The sequence below is a fragment of the Vicugna pacos genome, chromosome 32 (genome assembly GCF_048564905.1).
Source record: "Vicugna pacos chromosome 32, VicPac4, whole genome shotgun sequence".
NCBI lineage: Eukaryota > Metazoa > Chordata > Mammalia > Artiodactyla > Camelidae > Vicugna > Vicugna pacos.
In genome coordinates, this window is record NC_133018.1 from 21112456 (window position 1) to 21129088 (window position 16633).

The 16633-nt window shown below is 46.9% G+C and overlaps 1 protein-coding gene and 1 long non-coding RNA gene across 3 annotated transcripts in view; one reads left to right on the top strand and one right to left on the bottom strand.

The window, feature by feature from the left end:
• Nucleotides 1–2121: 2121 nt before the first annotated feature.
• LOC107034081 (uncharacterized) lies at nucleotides 2122–8443 on the bottom strand. Its single transcript, XR_012066281.1, has 5 exons — nucleotides 8171–8443; nucleotides 3452–3560; nucleotides 3174–3351; nucleotides 2707–2815; nucleotides 2122–2342 (listed from the first exon to the last, which is right to left on the bottom strand). It is a non-coding gene; the product is annotated as an uncharacterized lncRNA (long non-coding RNA).
• Nucleotides 8444–14174: 5731 nt separating this feature from the next.
• The window catches only part of AACS (acetoacetyl-CoA synthetase), a 42057-nt gene continuing 39598 nt past the window's right edge, over nucleotides 14175–16633 (top strand). The window contains exon 1 of one of the 2 annotated variants that reach the window (XM_072952841.1): nucleotides 14175–14470. In XM_072952841.1, coding sequence (XP_072808942.1) covers nucleotides 14338–14470 — 133 coding nt within the window. In that variant the 5' untranslated portion in view covers nucleotides 14175–14337. The remainder of the gene's footprint in view (nucleotides 14471–16633) is intronic. The other variant, XM_072952842.1, reaches the window with a different exon arrangement.

Consider the following 16633-nt stretch of genomic DNA (forward strand, 5'->3'; position numbering starts at 1 on the left):
CAAGGGCAGGGACCGCCCAGCGTGGAGGTCGGTGCAGCGATGAGCCCCACATCCGTGTGCCGGGTGAGAAAGCGGGAACCCGAGTGAAAAGGCCAACACTGCGAACTGGAGTGAGTTAAATACATGTGACTGACGGCGCAAGAGCACATTAAAGAATCTCCGAATGAAGCACAGTAGGCTGCGGAGGAGGACGGGAGCAGGTCGCGGGGGCCAGGAGGAGCGTTAAGGGAGGCAGGAGGGCGCTGTCACCGGGTGATGCTGTCCAGCCGCGGGGGAGGGGGGTGGACGAAGCATGGGGGAGCTGCGGCGCCCCAGAGCGCCTGAGCCCTGCCCCTGCCCAGCCGCCTACCTTCACCCCTCGCCTTTTCCCATCCCTGCTGCCAAAAGCCGCAGCCGCTCTGTGCTTTACCTAAAGCCCAGCTCAGTTAGGTGTTCCCTCTGCACCTGCCTCCACCCAGGCTCCCTGTACCGTTTTATTTGTTTTATTTTTAAACAGCTGTATTGGAAGCATAATTGACACATAAAGAGGCACACGTGTTTTGTGTGTACAGCTTGATCCTTTTGGATACAGGTCCATACCTGTGAAAACACGGCCACAGTCAAGGCAGTGAGCACATTCATCCGTGTCCAGAAGTCCCTCACGTCCTTTTTTGCAGTCCCACCCCTTGACCCCTATGTCTGTTATCTCTCCCTGTGCATTAGCGCCTACACTGGGTGTTTTGACTCTGCAGAGTTATTCTGAAATCCATCCAGCTTGTGTCAGTAGGTCACCCCTTTTCCTTGCTGAGTAGTATTCCACAGTGTGGCTATACCTCAACTCGTTTCTCCATTCACCTGCTGCTGGGTTTGGGTTGTTTCCAGTCTGGGGCAATTACAGATAAAGCTACTGTGAACATCTTATGTACATACAGATCTTTGTATGGACATATTCTTTCACTTCTCTTGGGTAAATACTTTGGGGTGAAATGGCCTGGATCATGTAACAGGTTTATGTTCACTTTTTTGAGAAACTATTTTGCAAAGTGGTTGTATCAGTTTCCCCACCTCCCCCAACATATATTCATTTACCAATAGGTATTGTCTTAACTGAAATCTGGCCATCTTTAATTAAACCAAGAAATGCTTATTTCTGACAAGTGTAAACAGAATTTCAACAGTTTGTCTAAATCTTCTTAATTACATACATTAACCAGCACTTGATTTTTTTTTTTTTTTGGTGGGGGTACTGGTAATTAGGTTTATTTATTTTTTAACGGACGTCCTGGGGATTGAACCCAGGACCTTGTGCATGCTAAACACGCGCTCTACCACTGAGCTAGACCCCCCCCCCCGCTGCATTTGATCTTTACAGTAGCAAAATAACCACTCCCAACTCACATGCCTGTGTTCAAATACCTGCTCTAAAACCCAAAGAAAAGCAAACTGCATTGACAGGAGATTGCCTGATTAAAATGCAATCATGAAGTCATCTCTTTATGTGATTACCCCCAAATCCCAGAATGCATTTTCATAATTATCAACATTAACAGAACAAAATTAACAAAATAAGTGATTTGAAGTTTTTTTTTTTATTAATTGCACATTGGTAGCTTCAATGTGGACAATGCTAGGATTAGCTCCAAATGTGATCTCAGCGTATCTAGACTAGCCTGTTACTATCCACGCAACGAAAACTAACACAGCGTTAAAATGAGGTCTGCCTGAACTGAACTAAATACAATTCATCACATTTAATTTCATCTGTTTCTTTTCGGTTGTTTAAAACGTGGCCACTAGAAAATTTTAAATTACACATGTGGCTTGCATTTGTGGCTCCTGTTACATTTTCACCAGACCTGACTGCATTATATAAATCGTGCTGGAACAGAACGAACTTCAATCACTTGTCCACTGATTAAAAAAAAAAAAAAGCACAGCCTAAAAGTTGATAATTACGTTTTACTCAGTGGATTCGGCGGACTTTTCTGGGGACTTCAAGCCTGGGAGGTGCGGCCTCTCAGATTCCTCTGAGTTACTGTTCCAAAGAGGCAGAGGAGAAGCCAGGATGTATAAGAGTTTTTGCAACAAAGACCAGGTAGTCGGAACGTCAAAAGATTACTATTAATTAAAGAAAACCAGATATTTGCAAGTTAAGGAGTTTAATGATTTTCTACCTACGGGAAGACGCAGAGGTCTGGGCTCATTGAAATCACTCCTGTGATCTGTACCTTGGCTCTCCAGGGCCAGTGTCCTGTGCCTTCCCATCCTGAGTCCCCTCAGGCGGCACCGCTGGGGGAGGCTGCAGAGGCTGACTGCTAGATGGCGGGGCATCTGGTTTCTATCCTGAGTTCCCTCAGGGCTCACTGTTTGGGGGAAATGGAAACATTGCAGTGTGGTGGCTTGATGGCTGCAACATCCTTTATTTACTGATACAGTGGGCAATATTTTTCACTCACACACTCGGCTGCTTATTACATTGAAGTATTCTAGTGGTAATGCTTGGCTCTGCTATCTTATATGGTCCCTGGGGACGGGCAAAGAAAGGTAAGCATAAGTGATCTTTACGCCAGACACAGGGGCTCAATGCCTATTTGTTGGGAAACAAACGAAATCTTGTAACTCAGGACAGTAATTCATTTGCACAACACAGACTGTACTTGAGTCTGTTCATAGAAATGGTCTTATCCTGGGATAAATCTACCCTGATAACAGGACAATTAAACTTACCCTCAGGTTAGTCAGTTCTGGCTTGACATTGGTCCTCTGTCCTGCAAACCATTGTCCAACGTCCAGAGCATCAGATACAGGTGAGGGTGGAGGATTTCCAATTATCGAGCTGGAATTAGAGAAATGCAGGTGTGTGTGAGTGGGGGGTGGGGGTCAGGGAGTGATGATGTGATATTATGATACAATAAGACAAGCAGAGCACAGGGAACTACATCCAATAGCTTGTAGTAACCTATAATGAAAATGAATATATACATGTATAACCGAATCACTATGCTGTACACCAGAAACTAACACAACATTGTAAACCGACTATACTTCAATTTACAAAAAGAAAGAAAGAAATACATATTTGGTCTTCATCCCTGGATCCTGACACAGAGCACCAAAAATCCTTGGAATTTCTTAAGTGATGTGGTGAGAAGAGTTATTTTTTGTTATTCATAAAAAGTTCCTTTCAACCTTACCAGAGTTGATGCTAATGGGGTGACTCTCGCTGGGTCTCAGGCTGGGGGCTGGCTGCCCCAGTAAGCAACTGTGTGATTTAGAGGGTTGGATTTTTCAGCTCCCCACCTGCCGGCTTCCAGGTTGGTGAAGGCATCTGTGCACCCGGAGGATGGTGCACTTCCATCCCCTCCTGGGGTCCTGGGTAAGCCAAAGAATATGTAAAGGTCCTTGCTTGGTCGGCTTGCGCTTCTAAAACAAAAATGCCACTGACTGAGTGGTTTATAGATTTATTTCTCACAGTTCTGGAGGCTGGGAAGTCCAAGATGGAGGTGTGCACGTAGTCAGTGTCTGGTGAGGGCCCACTTCCTGCTTCAGAGATGGGGTTCTCTCTCTCTCGCTGCCCTCACCTGGCAGAAGAAGGACAAGTGAGCTCTTCTTACAAAGACACCAATCTCATACAGGAGGGCCCCACCCTCATGACCCATTCACCTCCCACAGACCCTCCCTCCAAATACAATCATATCGGGGGTTAGGTTTCAACATGTGAATTTGAGGGTGTGCAGACATTTGGCCTATAGCAGTCCTGCTGTGGCTTTTGAGGGTTTTTTCCAAACGTGTGTCAATAAAGATATTAATCAGTGGCTCTGAACAGTGACTAGAAATTATGACAATCAAAAACCTCAAAAAGTACAACATTGTAAATCAAGGATACCTCAATTTAAAAAATCCTAGGTTAAAAAAGAAAGAAAAAGAGAAGACAAATAACTAGTAATGAAAAAGGGAATGTTACTACATATTCTTTTTTAAAAATAAAAACTGTACATTTTAAAGGTATACCAAAAAAAAAAAAATCTCAGATAACTACCATCTTCTCTATGCCGAAGAGTGGCAGCTGGGAGTAGTGGTAAATAGTATTTGAAGCCAAAAATTTTGAGACCCACTGGCAAAGGCAAGGAATCACATGGGACGCAGCTCAGGGGAACCAAAGGGTGCTGGGTGAACACGGAGTCTTGCTCCTGCCCTGTCCCGGACCACCACGTTCTCCTCCCAAGGCAACCCCTATCGTTGCATTGGTTTCCTGTGACTCCTGCCAGAGACTGCAGGAGTGTGTATGCATATACTATTATTTCACAATAATAGCATATTATACACATTTTTTTGGACCCTGTTTTTGTTGTTGTTGTTTTTATTTTTGTTTTCTTCTCTCTTTTTTTTTTTTTTGTACATACACCTTGGCCTGCTGTACCACTCTTTGCCTCATAGTATCCATTCTACCACAATTATTTAACCATGCCCTTACTGATGGACAAAAAGAATGTTGGTAAATTCCTTACAATCAACAGCTGCACTTTCTGAATTTACTTTAAGTCCCCATTGTTCTTCTATGACTTTTATGCAAGTTGTTGCACTTATTGCCAATATAACACTATGTAACATTATTATATGATATAACACAATATAACATTATTGTATGATAAAACGCAATCTGATGTTCAGCTTTGCCTGTAGGAACCAGGCTGTTAATTTCATTTGACCCATCTCGCCATTAACGCAGAAAATGTGAAACCAGTCTACAGTGATTGCATGAAAATGTACATTTACATTATTAGTCTGATTAATAAACACTTTATTTGTCCCATTTATTTCGGTCCTAACACAATAAAGGGTCAGCGTTATTAGCCAGGGTGAAATAAGAGTGATAATATTTAATCTCATGAATCTTTCAGGCAGGTCAACTTCATTTGGGCCCCAGGAATTTGGAAATATTCTTAATCTCTAATTTTTTTTATTTTAGTGTTTTTTGTGGGGGGAGATGGTAATTAGCTGTATTATTTATTTTTAGAGGAGGTACTGGGGATTGAACCCAGGACCTCCTGCATGCTAAGCATGCAGTCTAGCACTTTGAGCTATACCCTTCCCCGTGGAGTTAGTCTTCAGTTATACGCATGCAGTAAGATTTTGTGCATCCGCCTGTGGCAGAGGCTGGCAGATCCAAGTCCTTAGGCTGAGCGTCTGTAGCTCTGTCCACAGCTCAGAGTCTCCTTCAGAACCTCAAGGGCATGTTAAGTATTCAGGGCTCTGTTTTCTTGTGTTTTGGAACCTCTGGACATTCTGCCATGACTGAGGGGCGCTATACACTTTTCAAAGATTAATTTCTCACAACAGGTAAATTTACAAGTCTAGAGCACACCTTGATCCTGTTTGCATTAGATCTTATAATTGAAAAGTTTCAGCGATCATATTTCATACTCAAAAATCACTTGCCCATAGCCCGCTATGACATTCATCCTTACAGTTGCTAAAAGACATAATGCCAATTTCTTCTAATCACTGCTGAATTAAGTTTTTTTTTTCCCTTACTCTTAAATCCATACTTGACTTTGGCATTGGAAGGCTGCTGCAAAACGGGTATTGATTAAATCATAAAACCTATGCATTGGGAAAAATGTGAAGTACAGACCATGGAACTGAAAATTAACAGAATTAGCAAAAGAAATTGCTGCAAAGAAGTTCTCTCATAAAAGAGTGTGAAATCAGCAGCTAAGTGACAACCAACTGGAATAAGAAATGGGACCTAAAAGGGGAAGTGATCTAATCTGCTTAGGCCTCCATACAAGTCAGAAAGTCCCCGGTCAGTTGGAAGATGACCATTTCCACTCTCTTTTGTGTCCTGTCAGACTTATGGGTAAAAATGCACTTGTGAATAAATACTGACTGCGTACAGTTTGCCCTGCATTATGACAAGGAATTCTCTCCTCTCTTACATTGGTTTTACTGTGTCACAAATTCTTCTGGAAGTGTTTTATTTCAGCGATTTCAAGTCTCTTGTTTATAAGACTAGTCACAAAATAACACCGTCATTAAGAAGAGCTGATTTGGGGGGGAAGCGGCCGAGACAATGGAGTAGAGCGATGTTCTTAGTTCACCCTCTCCCACGAACACACCAAAACTGATATCCACGGACATATCCATCCACTCAGAACACCTGCTGCACTTTGACAGAGCATCACCTTCTTCAAAAGGCAAATTCGCCACAAATCTGATGAACCAGTTTATACTGTACAGCACAGGGAACTACATTTGATATCTTGTAGCAGCTTACAGTGAAAAAGAATATGAAAATGAGTATATGTACATTCATGCATGACTGAAGCACTGTGCTGTGCACTAGAAATGGACACAGCATTATAAACTGACTATACTGCAACAACAACCCCCCCCCAAAAAAAGAAGAGCTGGTTTTAGAAATCTGAGAATTCGTACATAAGCTATACATAAATATTCTATACATATCTATATTTTAAAAAAATGTTTAAAAGAACAGAACTGGAGAAAATAGCAAAAGGAAATGGATCATTATGTAGCCCCACCCACCAGAGCTAGAAGCTATGAGCTCGTGTTAAATTAGCTTTTTATTTCTGGAGTTATATAACTGGAGGGTCATTTTCCTCCTCCTTCTACTTTAGTATTTTCAGTCATTTTTTTTTTATTTATTTTAATTTGGTTCTGGCAACCACCTTCACAAAAGTCTCAAGTTAGCCTATGAGCTTATCTCTAAAAGTGATTATTTCTACAGTCACAGTTTCACTAAGTCTTGCAAGGATACCATACTCATCACACAGCTTTAAACTTTAAACACACCCTCTGTCATAAGTACATAAGGAATCAAAATCTTTAATAAATCCTAAAAATTACCTCTGAATAGCACAAAGCATCACACTGCACATGTATTCTACCATTGTATGTATTAAAATACTTGGCGTTCATTAAAAGCATTACCTTATTCTATTTAAACACTTGAAATAAACAATTAACTCATAACCCAGTTTCAGCATTTCTTCACTTTTTCCCATATACTCAAAAAAAAAAAGCAATTGCTCTTTTTTAACCTCTAAGTTTGGGTGAGTAATGTATTACTATTTAGAGAAGAAATACTCTATAAATGTTGAAAGATTGAATTCCTGCAAGGAAAAGTAGAGTCGTTTTTCTAAGTTTTTGTCCTAGGGGAGTTGGGGCATGCTGCAATAAAGAAAAGATCTAAAGTCTCCAGCGAGACTATTCATTTACTTAATGGAGGTACTGGAGTTTGAGTTCAGGGCCTTGTGCATGCTAAGCACACACTCTACCACTGAGCTATACCCTCCCGCCTGAAGTTCATGGTTTCTCGTGCCCATATGGTCTTCAGCAGTGGTGGATGGGGCTGGTCAGGGACAGGGAGAGCATTACATCTCTTTGTAGGCACCTGGGTTTGCCGAGATCCTGCCTGCGGGTCTCAAACCTCCTGTTGCCCTACAGCCAAGTAGAAGGGATAGTGGAAAAAATGTCTCCTGGCACAGATCATCATAACAGTAATTCTGAAGAACCCAAGTGTGTTGGGGAGGGTATAGCTCAAGCGATAGAGTGTGTGCTTTGCATGAGGTCCTGGGTTCAATCCCCAGTGCTTCCTTCAAGAATAAATCAGTAAACCTAATTACCTCCTCCCACCTAAAATAAAGAGCCCGAACGTTAACTCAGACCATGCTTGTTACCAAAACGACAGGCCAGCCAAGAAACAGGCACCACTCGGAGGGTTGGAGTATTCAGATTTATTATGCTGACAGGCTCAGAGGGGCTTCTGCTCCAGAGCTCTGAGCACCTCCAAGATGTGTGTATGAGATTTTATAGGGTTAATTACGAGCTTGGGGTATTCGGCCAATAGGCATGGAGCAGCTTTAGCAGCATCATTATCACAAAAGTAGAGTCAGGGAGGCAGCAAACCAACATTTCAAGGCCAGCTATGTTTCTCTGAAAATCCAGATGGCTAGCAAAAAACATGAGCAGGGAAACAGCGAACCGACACGTTAGCCCAGCAGAACTCAGATCAGTAATCCGACACTTGTTGCACTTAGATTTACGAGTTGGGCCCAGCCCATCTTTTCCTTTACACGCTCAGATCAAAAGTAGCACCTTCCTCACCTCCACCCAGAGCCACTCTCCATTCAGTGACTTTGTTTATCTTTCGGCACTTCTCACTAACCTGACTTATCTGATGAATTTGTTCACTTTCTTCCCACTGGATTTAATCAGGTTCCCTCCGATTCCCCAAGTGCACTGAGTCTCGCACATACTAGGAGCCCGAGACACACATCTGAACTTCTACATGAAAGAATAAGCATGTCTCAGACACCTCAGACGCAAATCCCTCCTTTTGCCCTCCCGCCCCAGGAGTCAACTTCAGGCCGTGACTCAGTGAGGTCAAGGGTACATATTTCCGGATTGGGGGAGACACGCGGTTGCCGCAGGAGGCAGGATCGACCCTCCGGAGACGGGTTGTCAAGGTGACAGCCTTCGCTCTTAGCGGTCGAAAGGTGACCCCACCCCGCTGCCCAGCGCCGATTGGGCACACCTTTTCCGGATCTCCTTTACGATTGGCTGGGAGGCGTGGCCTCGATGCACCGAAGCACCTTGCAATTGGTTGGCACTCAGGCCCGCCTTCCATGGTGCGACGGCCTGGGCTGATGTGAGGCCAGCTCCCTAACCAGCCAATCAGGATGCGAGCTGAGTGAGATTCGTGAGTGCGACCCGGATCCCTCCGCCGCCGCCACGGGCATCAGCTTCTGGCTGGGGATGATCCGGCGCGGGCTAGGCTCCTGGGACACCCCTGGAGGGTTTCCGGGGCGTTGACTTGGGTGAGGGCAGGGGGACGCTGTGGCGCCAAATGGAGGAAAAAGGAGCGGGACCAGACAGCCTTGCCCAGAGAGGGCTCCCCCTACTTCTAAGGACCCCCTCCAGAAAATTCAAACTCTCTCATGGCATCCTAAAATTTAAAATAAGAAAACCAGAAGAATCGGCAATACAAATACATACAATAAACAAAAGAACGCTAATAAAAATGAAAGACTTAAATTGCCCAAAATGCCCCAAAGAAATACCTAATACAGACTTACAGACAGGCAAATTCTGAACCCACAGTGTCTTTAATCTCTCCATAAGTATTTACTGAGTTGCTAGTTTGTTACGGGAACCAATGATCAAGAACCAAGATCTGCCCTGAAGTTTGCTGGAGGCACCCCAAAGACTTCATTTCGGATGGTGGTTAGCGCTTTAATAAGCAGCCACAGGGATGAAGAATCTGGACACTGCTTTGAACTGTAACCACCTACTGAAAAAGGAGGAAGGCTTCCAAGCAAGGCGCGGCCTTCTGGAGGCCTTTTATTATGTGCACGAGAGATGGTATAAAAAAAGAAAGGAAAGCGTGTGTGTGAAAATAAGATTTCTCTGCATCTTATTACACCACCCTGCCCCCTTTTTCACCATTTGGGCTAGCTAAATTCACTAGAGACTGCATTTTTCGCAATCCTTTCCTCTGGAACCCTGGCTTCTGCAGAATGAATTTTGCATACATAAGCCAATTCAAGCCAGAGGGCAGATGGTCACCTCATCTGGTCACCACTGCTTGCCCTGTTAAAAACAGTCTGGAGAGGGGAGGGTATAGCTCAGTGATAGAGCACGTGCTTAGCCCGCACGAGGTCCTGGGTTCAATCCCCAGTACCTCCATTATAAATAAGTAAATAAAAACCTAATCCCCTCCTCCTCCTCGGGAAAAAAAAATCTGGAGAGGAAACCATAGCAAGCTTTAGATGGCTGTATGGCTGGTCTAAATTTCTTGGATTAAATGTTATCTCTGCTTGCCAGAAAAACCTGTTTCGCCAGTAGCGCTTGGCTGATTAGAATTAGGACAGTTTTAAAAACCCTGTACGTAGTGTATCACCGAGTTTCAGGTGATGCTGAGTGGCTGAGTGTCATAAAGAAAACGCAAGCAAGTGGTTTGTGCCCTCTGAATGTTGGCCATGAGCCTATGGCAGTAGAGATCAGTGAGCTGTAGGGGACATTCGCATTCAGGTAACACCCAATTTCCACAGCCCCGTGGGTGGGCAGGGAGGGTTGAGGCAACCCCATCACGGAGGGCAGAAGAAGAAATCCTCAAAAAAACCCATTGGCTGGCCTGGGAAACTCAGGGAATGTGGCTGATTCTTTGATTGGAATCACACCTTCATCTTTTTTCCGGGCCAGTGTGGTTGATCCTCATATGCAGTAACCACTAGAAACAGAAATGTGTCAATCTCTTGCCCCTGCTCTCCCTTCCCAAGTCCCACTTCATGACTCCTTTGGTTAGGACTTGAGGAAAACCAGTTTTCTGCTACAACTTGTCCTCATCTTGTCTGGGCCCTAAGGATTGCTTCTCTAATCCAGCAGCATATCCTCTTGACTCTCCCTTCCGAAATATCTCTATGCACGTATAGACATTTAAAGGTATGTATCTATATAAGCTTATATTTATGTATAGATATCTAGATCAATCAGTCGATCTATAAAGAGCTGCCTTCTCATCGTCTCCACCTTTCCATACTCATCCAAGCCACCATGATACCCCATGTAGACTTTTACAGTGTCTTCCTAACAGGTCTCCCTGCCTGCACTCCATCCCACACTTCAAACCCAACCCCATCCTCTCCGTTACCGCATAACAGCTCAACTAGCACTGTGAAAGTGTAGGTCACGTCACTCCCCTACTCAGCACTTTCCAAATGGCTTCTCATCACACTTTGAATAAAATCCAAAGTCCTTATGCTGTGGCTTCCCAAGGCCCTATATGATCACTACCATTTGACTGTGCCAAGCATGCCTCAGGGCCTTTGCACTTGCCTCCCATGTCTGGAAAGTTTTTCCCAAAGATCAGTCCTGGGCTGAATGCTTCTTCACTTTATTTAGGTGGAGAATCTTCAGTTCTTATCTACCTGTCCTCACGGAACCCTGAGACACAAGAGCTGTGACGGAGGGGTCCTGACTTGGGGATCTGACCCTCCCTAGTTATCACTGATGGCTTGATAGTATCAGATCAGGTGATCTAGGTCATCACCAAACTCAAGTACCAAAGTGAACAGAGGCCCCTAGGGGTGGAAAGTGAATGTGAAATAACCTTTGGTGATGTTTCAGTTAGAATACTTTCGGCAAGTTATGATAGCTCAAGTCTCAGTGGCTTAAGCCGTGATGACAGTAACTGTTATATTCAACCAGAAGCCCAGGGCTAGTCACTGGCTTGCTCTGGCAGCTCAGCGAGTGGATCTAGGTTTTGCCCCTTCTGCACTGCCATCCTCTGTTTAGGGCCTTTCTTCAGTCTTGTCTCTCAGGGTTGCAGAACAACTGTCACAGATGCGTGCAAAATGGTCTCACTCATCAGGGAAAACTTCCCTAGAGCCCCCTTTTACAGCCTGCTTTGGTCTCATTGGCTAGAATTTGGTCTCGGGCCCCACCCCGGGTCAATCACTGGCCAAGGAGAAAAACGAGCGCTGTGATTGGCTTAGACTAGTGGGCCACATTGGGGCGCATTGACCTTTGGGGGATAGACACACAGAGGATTTCCGAGGGTTATGGGTACACACATTCTTTTAATGCGAAAAAATTTTACAGATCCTCGGCCTCGTACACACTCGGCCCTTGTAATTGCCAGAGGAAGTATCCGTGTGCCCTTCTCCCAATTAACCGTAACAGAAGCATTATTTATAACTCATGCACTGGCGGAGGGCACCAAAGCTTCCTTAAATCAGTCGACGCCTTTCTCCCGTCTTTCTCTGGCTTAAACAGTTCTCCTAAGGGGGCAGTTTGTCTTAGGTTGAAATGTTCTGGTCATAGAACAACCAAAGCAGTGAAATTTACTGACATTCATTCATTTAACTGAAACTGGAGTGTCTTCCAATACCTGTTTTTGTTTGTTTGTTTGTTTGGTACGGGGGTGAGTAATTAGATTTGCTTACTTATATATATTTTTAATGGAGGTGCTGGGGATTGAACCCAGGACCTCATACATGCTAAGCAGGTACTCTACCACTGAGCCATACCCTCCCCCTTCTGCCAATACTTCTAACTTCTTAAGCTACATTGAAGAACACCCACGAATGCGTTTTTAAATGCAGTTTCTTTCAGATTTGGTGTATTAATCAATTAGAGAGTATTAGTAAGATATTAATATCAATAGTATTATCATTATATCTTATTAATCAATAAGTAAAAATGAATTTTATTAAATTATGTCTGGCATATTCTTTCCTCACTTATTTCATTATAAAGTGCTCAAAACTTTTTAATATCCCTTTAAGCCTGTGATGGAACTTTCTAGAAGTTAACTTAATTCAGGATTCAGTCCCTTAGGTTGGGCCCCATCCTCCCAGGAGAGACTCCAGGTTGGGGTTTTGTGGCATTCCTAGTGCGTGGGCAGACAGCAGTGGTATTTTCTCCTCCAGCGTTCTCCTGAAGACAGACGTTCTGGGTTTCTGAGCTGCATCTTAGAATTGTGGCATTTGTTTCTATGTGTACAAAGGAATACCATGATTTGATAAGAGGGGAGAAATACGAAATTCATATTATCAAAAGCATATGCACTCCCCTTGGATAATCCTGGCTTCTGTGTCACCTATGGGTACCGTTCCTCTTCCAGACCATCAGTTTGGGGCCTTAAAAAAAAAACAAACCTCCTTGCTATTTCCAAATACTCATGCCTTTCACATGAAACTGCTTTCAACATATTCTAGACGACTCAGTGTTTGCATACTTTACCATATTGGTTAACTGTCAAGAGTATAATAATGAGAAATTTGAAACATGGAAAATCTAACTACACACACACCACGGTGGGAGGAATAAAAAGGAAGGTGGGGGGAGGGAAATAGCTCAGTGTTTTAAGTCAGAGTCTATGTTTCTTTTTGGTGACTGAGAAACGGAAGCTGCTGGTTCCGAGTAAGTGGTGGAGGTATGGCATTGCTTCCTAAGACTCCAACACTGCAAAAAACTGGACTTGGGGGAAGCTGATTGGGTTGCTGTGCAAATGAATAATGACAAGGTGTATGGGAAGGTACCTAGCACAGTGCCAACGTGCAGTAGGAGTACAAGAAATAAACCCTCAAAATCTATCCCAGGTCGCATTCTTCTCTCCATTTCCACAGCCACCATCATCTCTTGCAACATCGTCGTAACCAGTCTCCCTGCTCTCGGAAGACTATTCTGAACCCAGCAGCCAGAGGGATTCCTATGACAGCTACAGTCAGAGCATGTCCTTCTTCTGCTCCAAACCTCCCAATGATCTCATCTCACCCAGGGTAAAAGCCGAAGTCTTCAGTGGTCTCCAGGACCCACCTGAGCTGCCACCTCTTCCTCCATTGACCTTCTGCTCTAGGTCTCTCAGGTGAAAGACACTGGCCTCCTTGCTAGTTAACTAACTGTGTCCAACACTCTCCTGCCTCAGGGCCTTAGCACCTGCTGTTCCCTCTGCCTGGAAACTTTTCTCCCAGATACTGAATAGCTCGCTTCACTCACTCAACTTCTTCAAGTTATTGACAGAAGTAACCTTTTTAACGATGGGGATCTTCCCTGACAACTTCATTTAAATAGAACACTTCTCTCATGTTTTCTACTCTTCTGATTTATTTATTTTCATAGTCTTTAATACCTTTTATTATATAAGCAACAGTATACTCTCATTTATTATGTATGATACTCATTGGTATACTGTTTTTTATGGTATGTATTATGCGATGTGTTACACATACAAATAAAATGTATTTATTTGATTGTCTCCCCTCCTCCCCACATCTGTCCCCCGGCCCCCACCCCTCATGTCTTGCTGACAGAGGGCAGGTGTATCTGCAAAGCTTGCATAGTGCCTGGTACTCTGCGGGCGCTCAGTACCTAAGGGCAGGAAGAACAAAACGAACCTTAAAAGACTGAACGCCAGAATGCGCCTGCGGCCTCAGGCTCTCGGCTTCAGGCGCTGCTTTAACCCTTTCGCGTCCCAGGTGAGGTCGGGGAGCCCAGGCCCGAGGCGCCTGCGCAGCCCCGCGCTCCGGGGAGCGTGGGTTCGAGGCCCGGCGGCGGCCGCGCGCGGCGGCAGCACTACTTTGCGAGGCTCGGCGCCCGCGGAGGGTTACACTAGTTGGGGAGGGGAAGGGCGGGACCTGCCGAGAGCGGCCGCGGGAGGGGGTGGGCGGGGCGCGCCGGGGGCGGGGGGCGGCGCGGCCGCGTCGCGTGCAGTTGCTCCCTGTCAGCCACGCCGCTCGGCGCCGCGCCCCGCGCCCGCACCTCCGCCGCCAGCCCCGCGCCGCCCCGGCCGTCCCCCGCCGGCCGTCCCCGCCGGCCGTCCCCGCCGCAGCCATGTCCAAGGAGCCCCGGTCCGGGCGGGAGGAGATCCTGGAGTGCCAGGTGATGTGGGAGCCTGACAGCAAGAAGAACACGCAGATGGACCGCTTCCGGGCGGCCGTGGGCGCCGCCTGCGGCCTGGCGCTGGGTGAGTGCGGGGCGCGCATCCCTGGGGCTCCCGGCCACCTCCCGGGGCCACGACCTTGCATAAATCCGGTCCCCCCCAGGGTCCGAGGGACCTCCTGGCAGAGGGACGCAACTCCAGGGTTTTGGGGCGCCCCCTTTTCCCGGGCGTTGGTGTCAGGGCCCCTCCAAGTTGTTGTGATGGTCTCTTGATTTCCAGTTTCCCTTCTCTAGGACCATTGGACCTCGGGGCCCCTCTCCAGCGGGTGGGGCATCTTCTGACTGGGGTTTTGCCCCCTTGTCTGTGCGGGGTATCACCTCTTCTTTCAGGGGGCCCTACTCCTCACTGCAGCGTCCATTTCCCTGGGAGGCCCCCCTCCTCGGGAGGGTCCCCCCTCTGGCCTTGGAACCCCTGTGGACTGAGAGGTCTTTTGCCAGGCGGTCCTACCTGTGAGGTGAGGCGCTCTATGGCATCTTGCCCTCCAGCCTGGGGGGCTTCCCTCTGGACGCAGGGCCATTCTGACTTTGGGCCCTTCCCTCTGTTGGTGGGGTCACTTGCCAGCCCACAGTACCTCTGCTGCCCCCTTGTTGCCCACCAGGCTGACCCTGCTGGAAGGGCAGCATGGATTCTGGGCACCAAGGAGAAGGATGGTCAGGTAGGAGTCAGTCTTCAGGACGGGGGTGGAACTCCTTCAATTAACATGTTTATACTGCCAGTCCCCAAAGGACACTAGTCAAGGAACTCCCTTCCAGCTACCACCCTGGCCTCAGGAGCCACCTGGCGGGGTGTGGACCGGGATGAGAAGGTCCTTTTCTGGGTGAGAAACTTTCCTGAGCTCTACCTGGCTTGCCCAACTACCTACTGGAGCCTCCCAGCCTCTGGGGTTTCCAACTCTTTCTGGAGTCTTTTCCTCCCCTTCTCGCCCTCTGCTGGCTGCAGGGACTCCTGTTTCTGTCCGTGGTGTCACAGAAATGAAGACATTTGCCTTCTTACATCACCTCCCTTCCACCCCAGTGCCAGCACATCCCCTGGGGCCCTTGTTTCCTCTTCCCTGAACACTGGTTGGTTTTCCTGCTCTGTGCCTTCCCCCTCTCCCCTCTTCAGTACCCCCGGCGTGATTTTTTGCCAGAGCAGTCTTGAAGCACAGGTCTGACTTAGTCACGCCTGGGCTGCGGGGCTCACAGTGGCTCCTTGTTGACCACGGATTTGCAAACCTGGTCACCTGGCAGCCTCTGAGCCCTCCCCAGCACGGTGGGTGTCATCGCTTCCCCCAGCCCCTTCGCTCCCCCGCTCTCCTGTCCTAGACAGCGAGCACCTTGGAGGCAGGACTGGCTTATTACTCTTACTGCTCCCTGGCCTTTCAGGCGGTAGTTGGTAAATAAATGTGTGTTGGATTAGGGGACAGACTTGGTTCCCTAGAAGAGCCAGGGGTGGAACTGTGTTCTCTTCTGTGTTACCTCGCCTTGATTCTGTCTCTCTTTCCTCTGCCAGCTCTTCTGGTGCTTGTCAGCCTGGCTGCTTTACAAAATGATGCCCCATCAGGGTGGTCCTGTGAGGTGGGTGAGACCCATCTGTAATCTGGCCACTGGGATTTTGAACTGGCTCCACTGCTTTGCTAGCTGTGTGATCTGGAGGAAGTCAGTGGATCTCCCCGGGCCTCGGTTTCCTCATCTATAAAATGAGCACAGCGATAGGACCGTGTCATTGGGTGGGTGTGAGGGTGACAGATGGTCCGGCTGAGCGCTCATCTGCCCCTGGCTGGTGGTGTGGCCGAGTAAACACTGGTAGGCCCTGGGAGCCCCCAGTCTGCCTCCCCAACTCCTCCCTGTCCTTCAAGGCCAGGACTGGCGGCTCAAGGGCTGGATTAGACCTGCACACTTAGTTCCAGCGGCTCACACGGTGAGAGACTGCACAGGAAGAGCGAGATTGCCAGCTTCTCTTGCAAACCCAGAGTAGTGCTGGGCCTGCGTCCCCACGCGCCCGCGTCAGCTGAGCCGAGTGGCGTGCCTCTCTTGGGTGGGGGTATTTCAGAGCTTGGTTTTTCCTTTTCCTCCTCGTCCGCTCCTGCTGGTTAACCCAGCCTGCTTCTCTCCTTTCCGGGGGCCTGGCCCTGGAGGTTTTGGGCTTTGCTTTAAAATCAGCTCAAATGCTGCCTTCCTTTTGATGATTCTTTTTTGTCTACTTTCT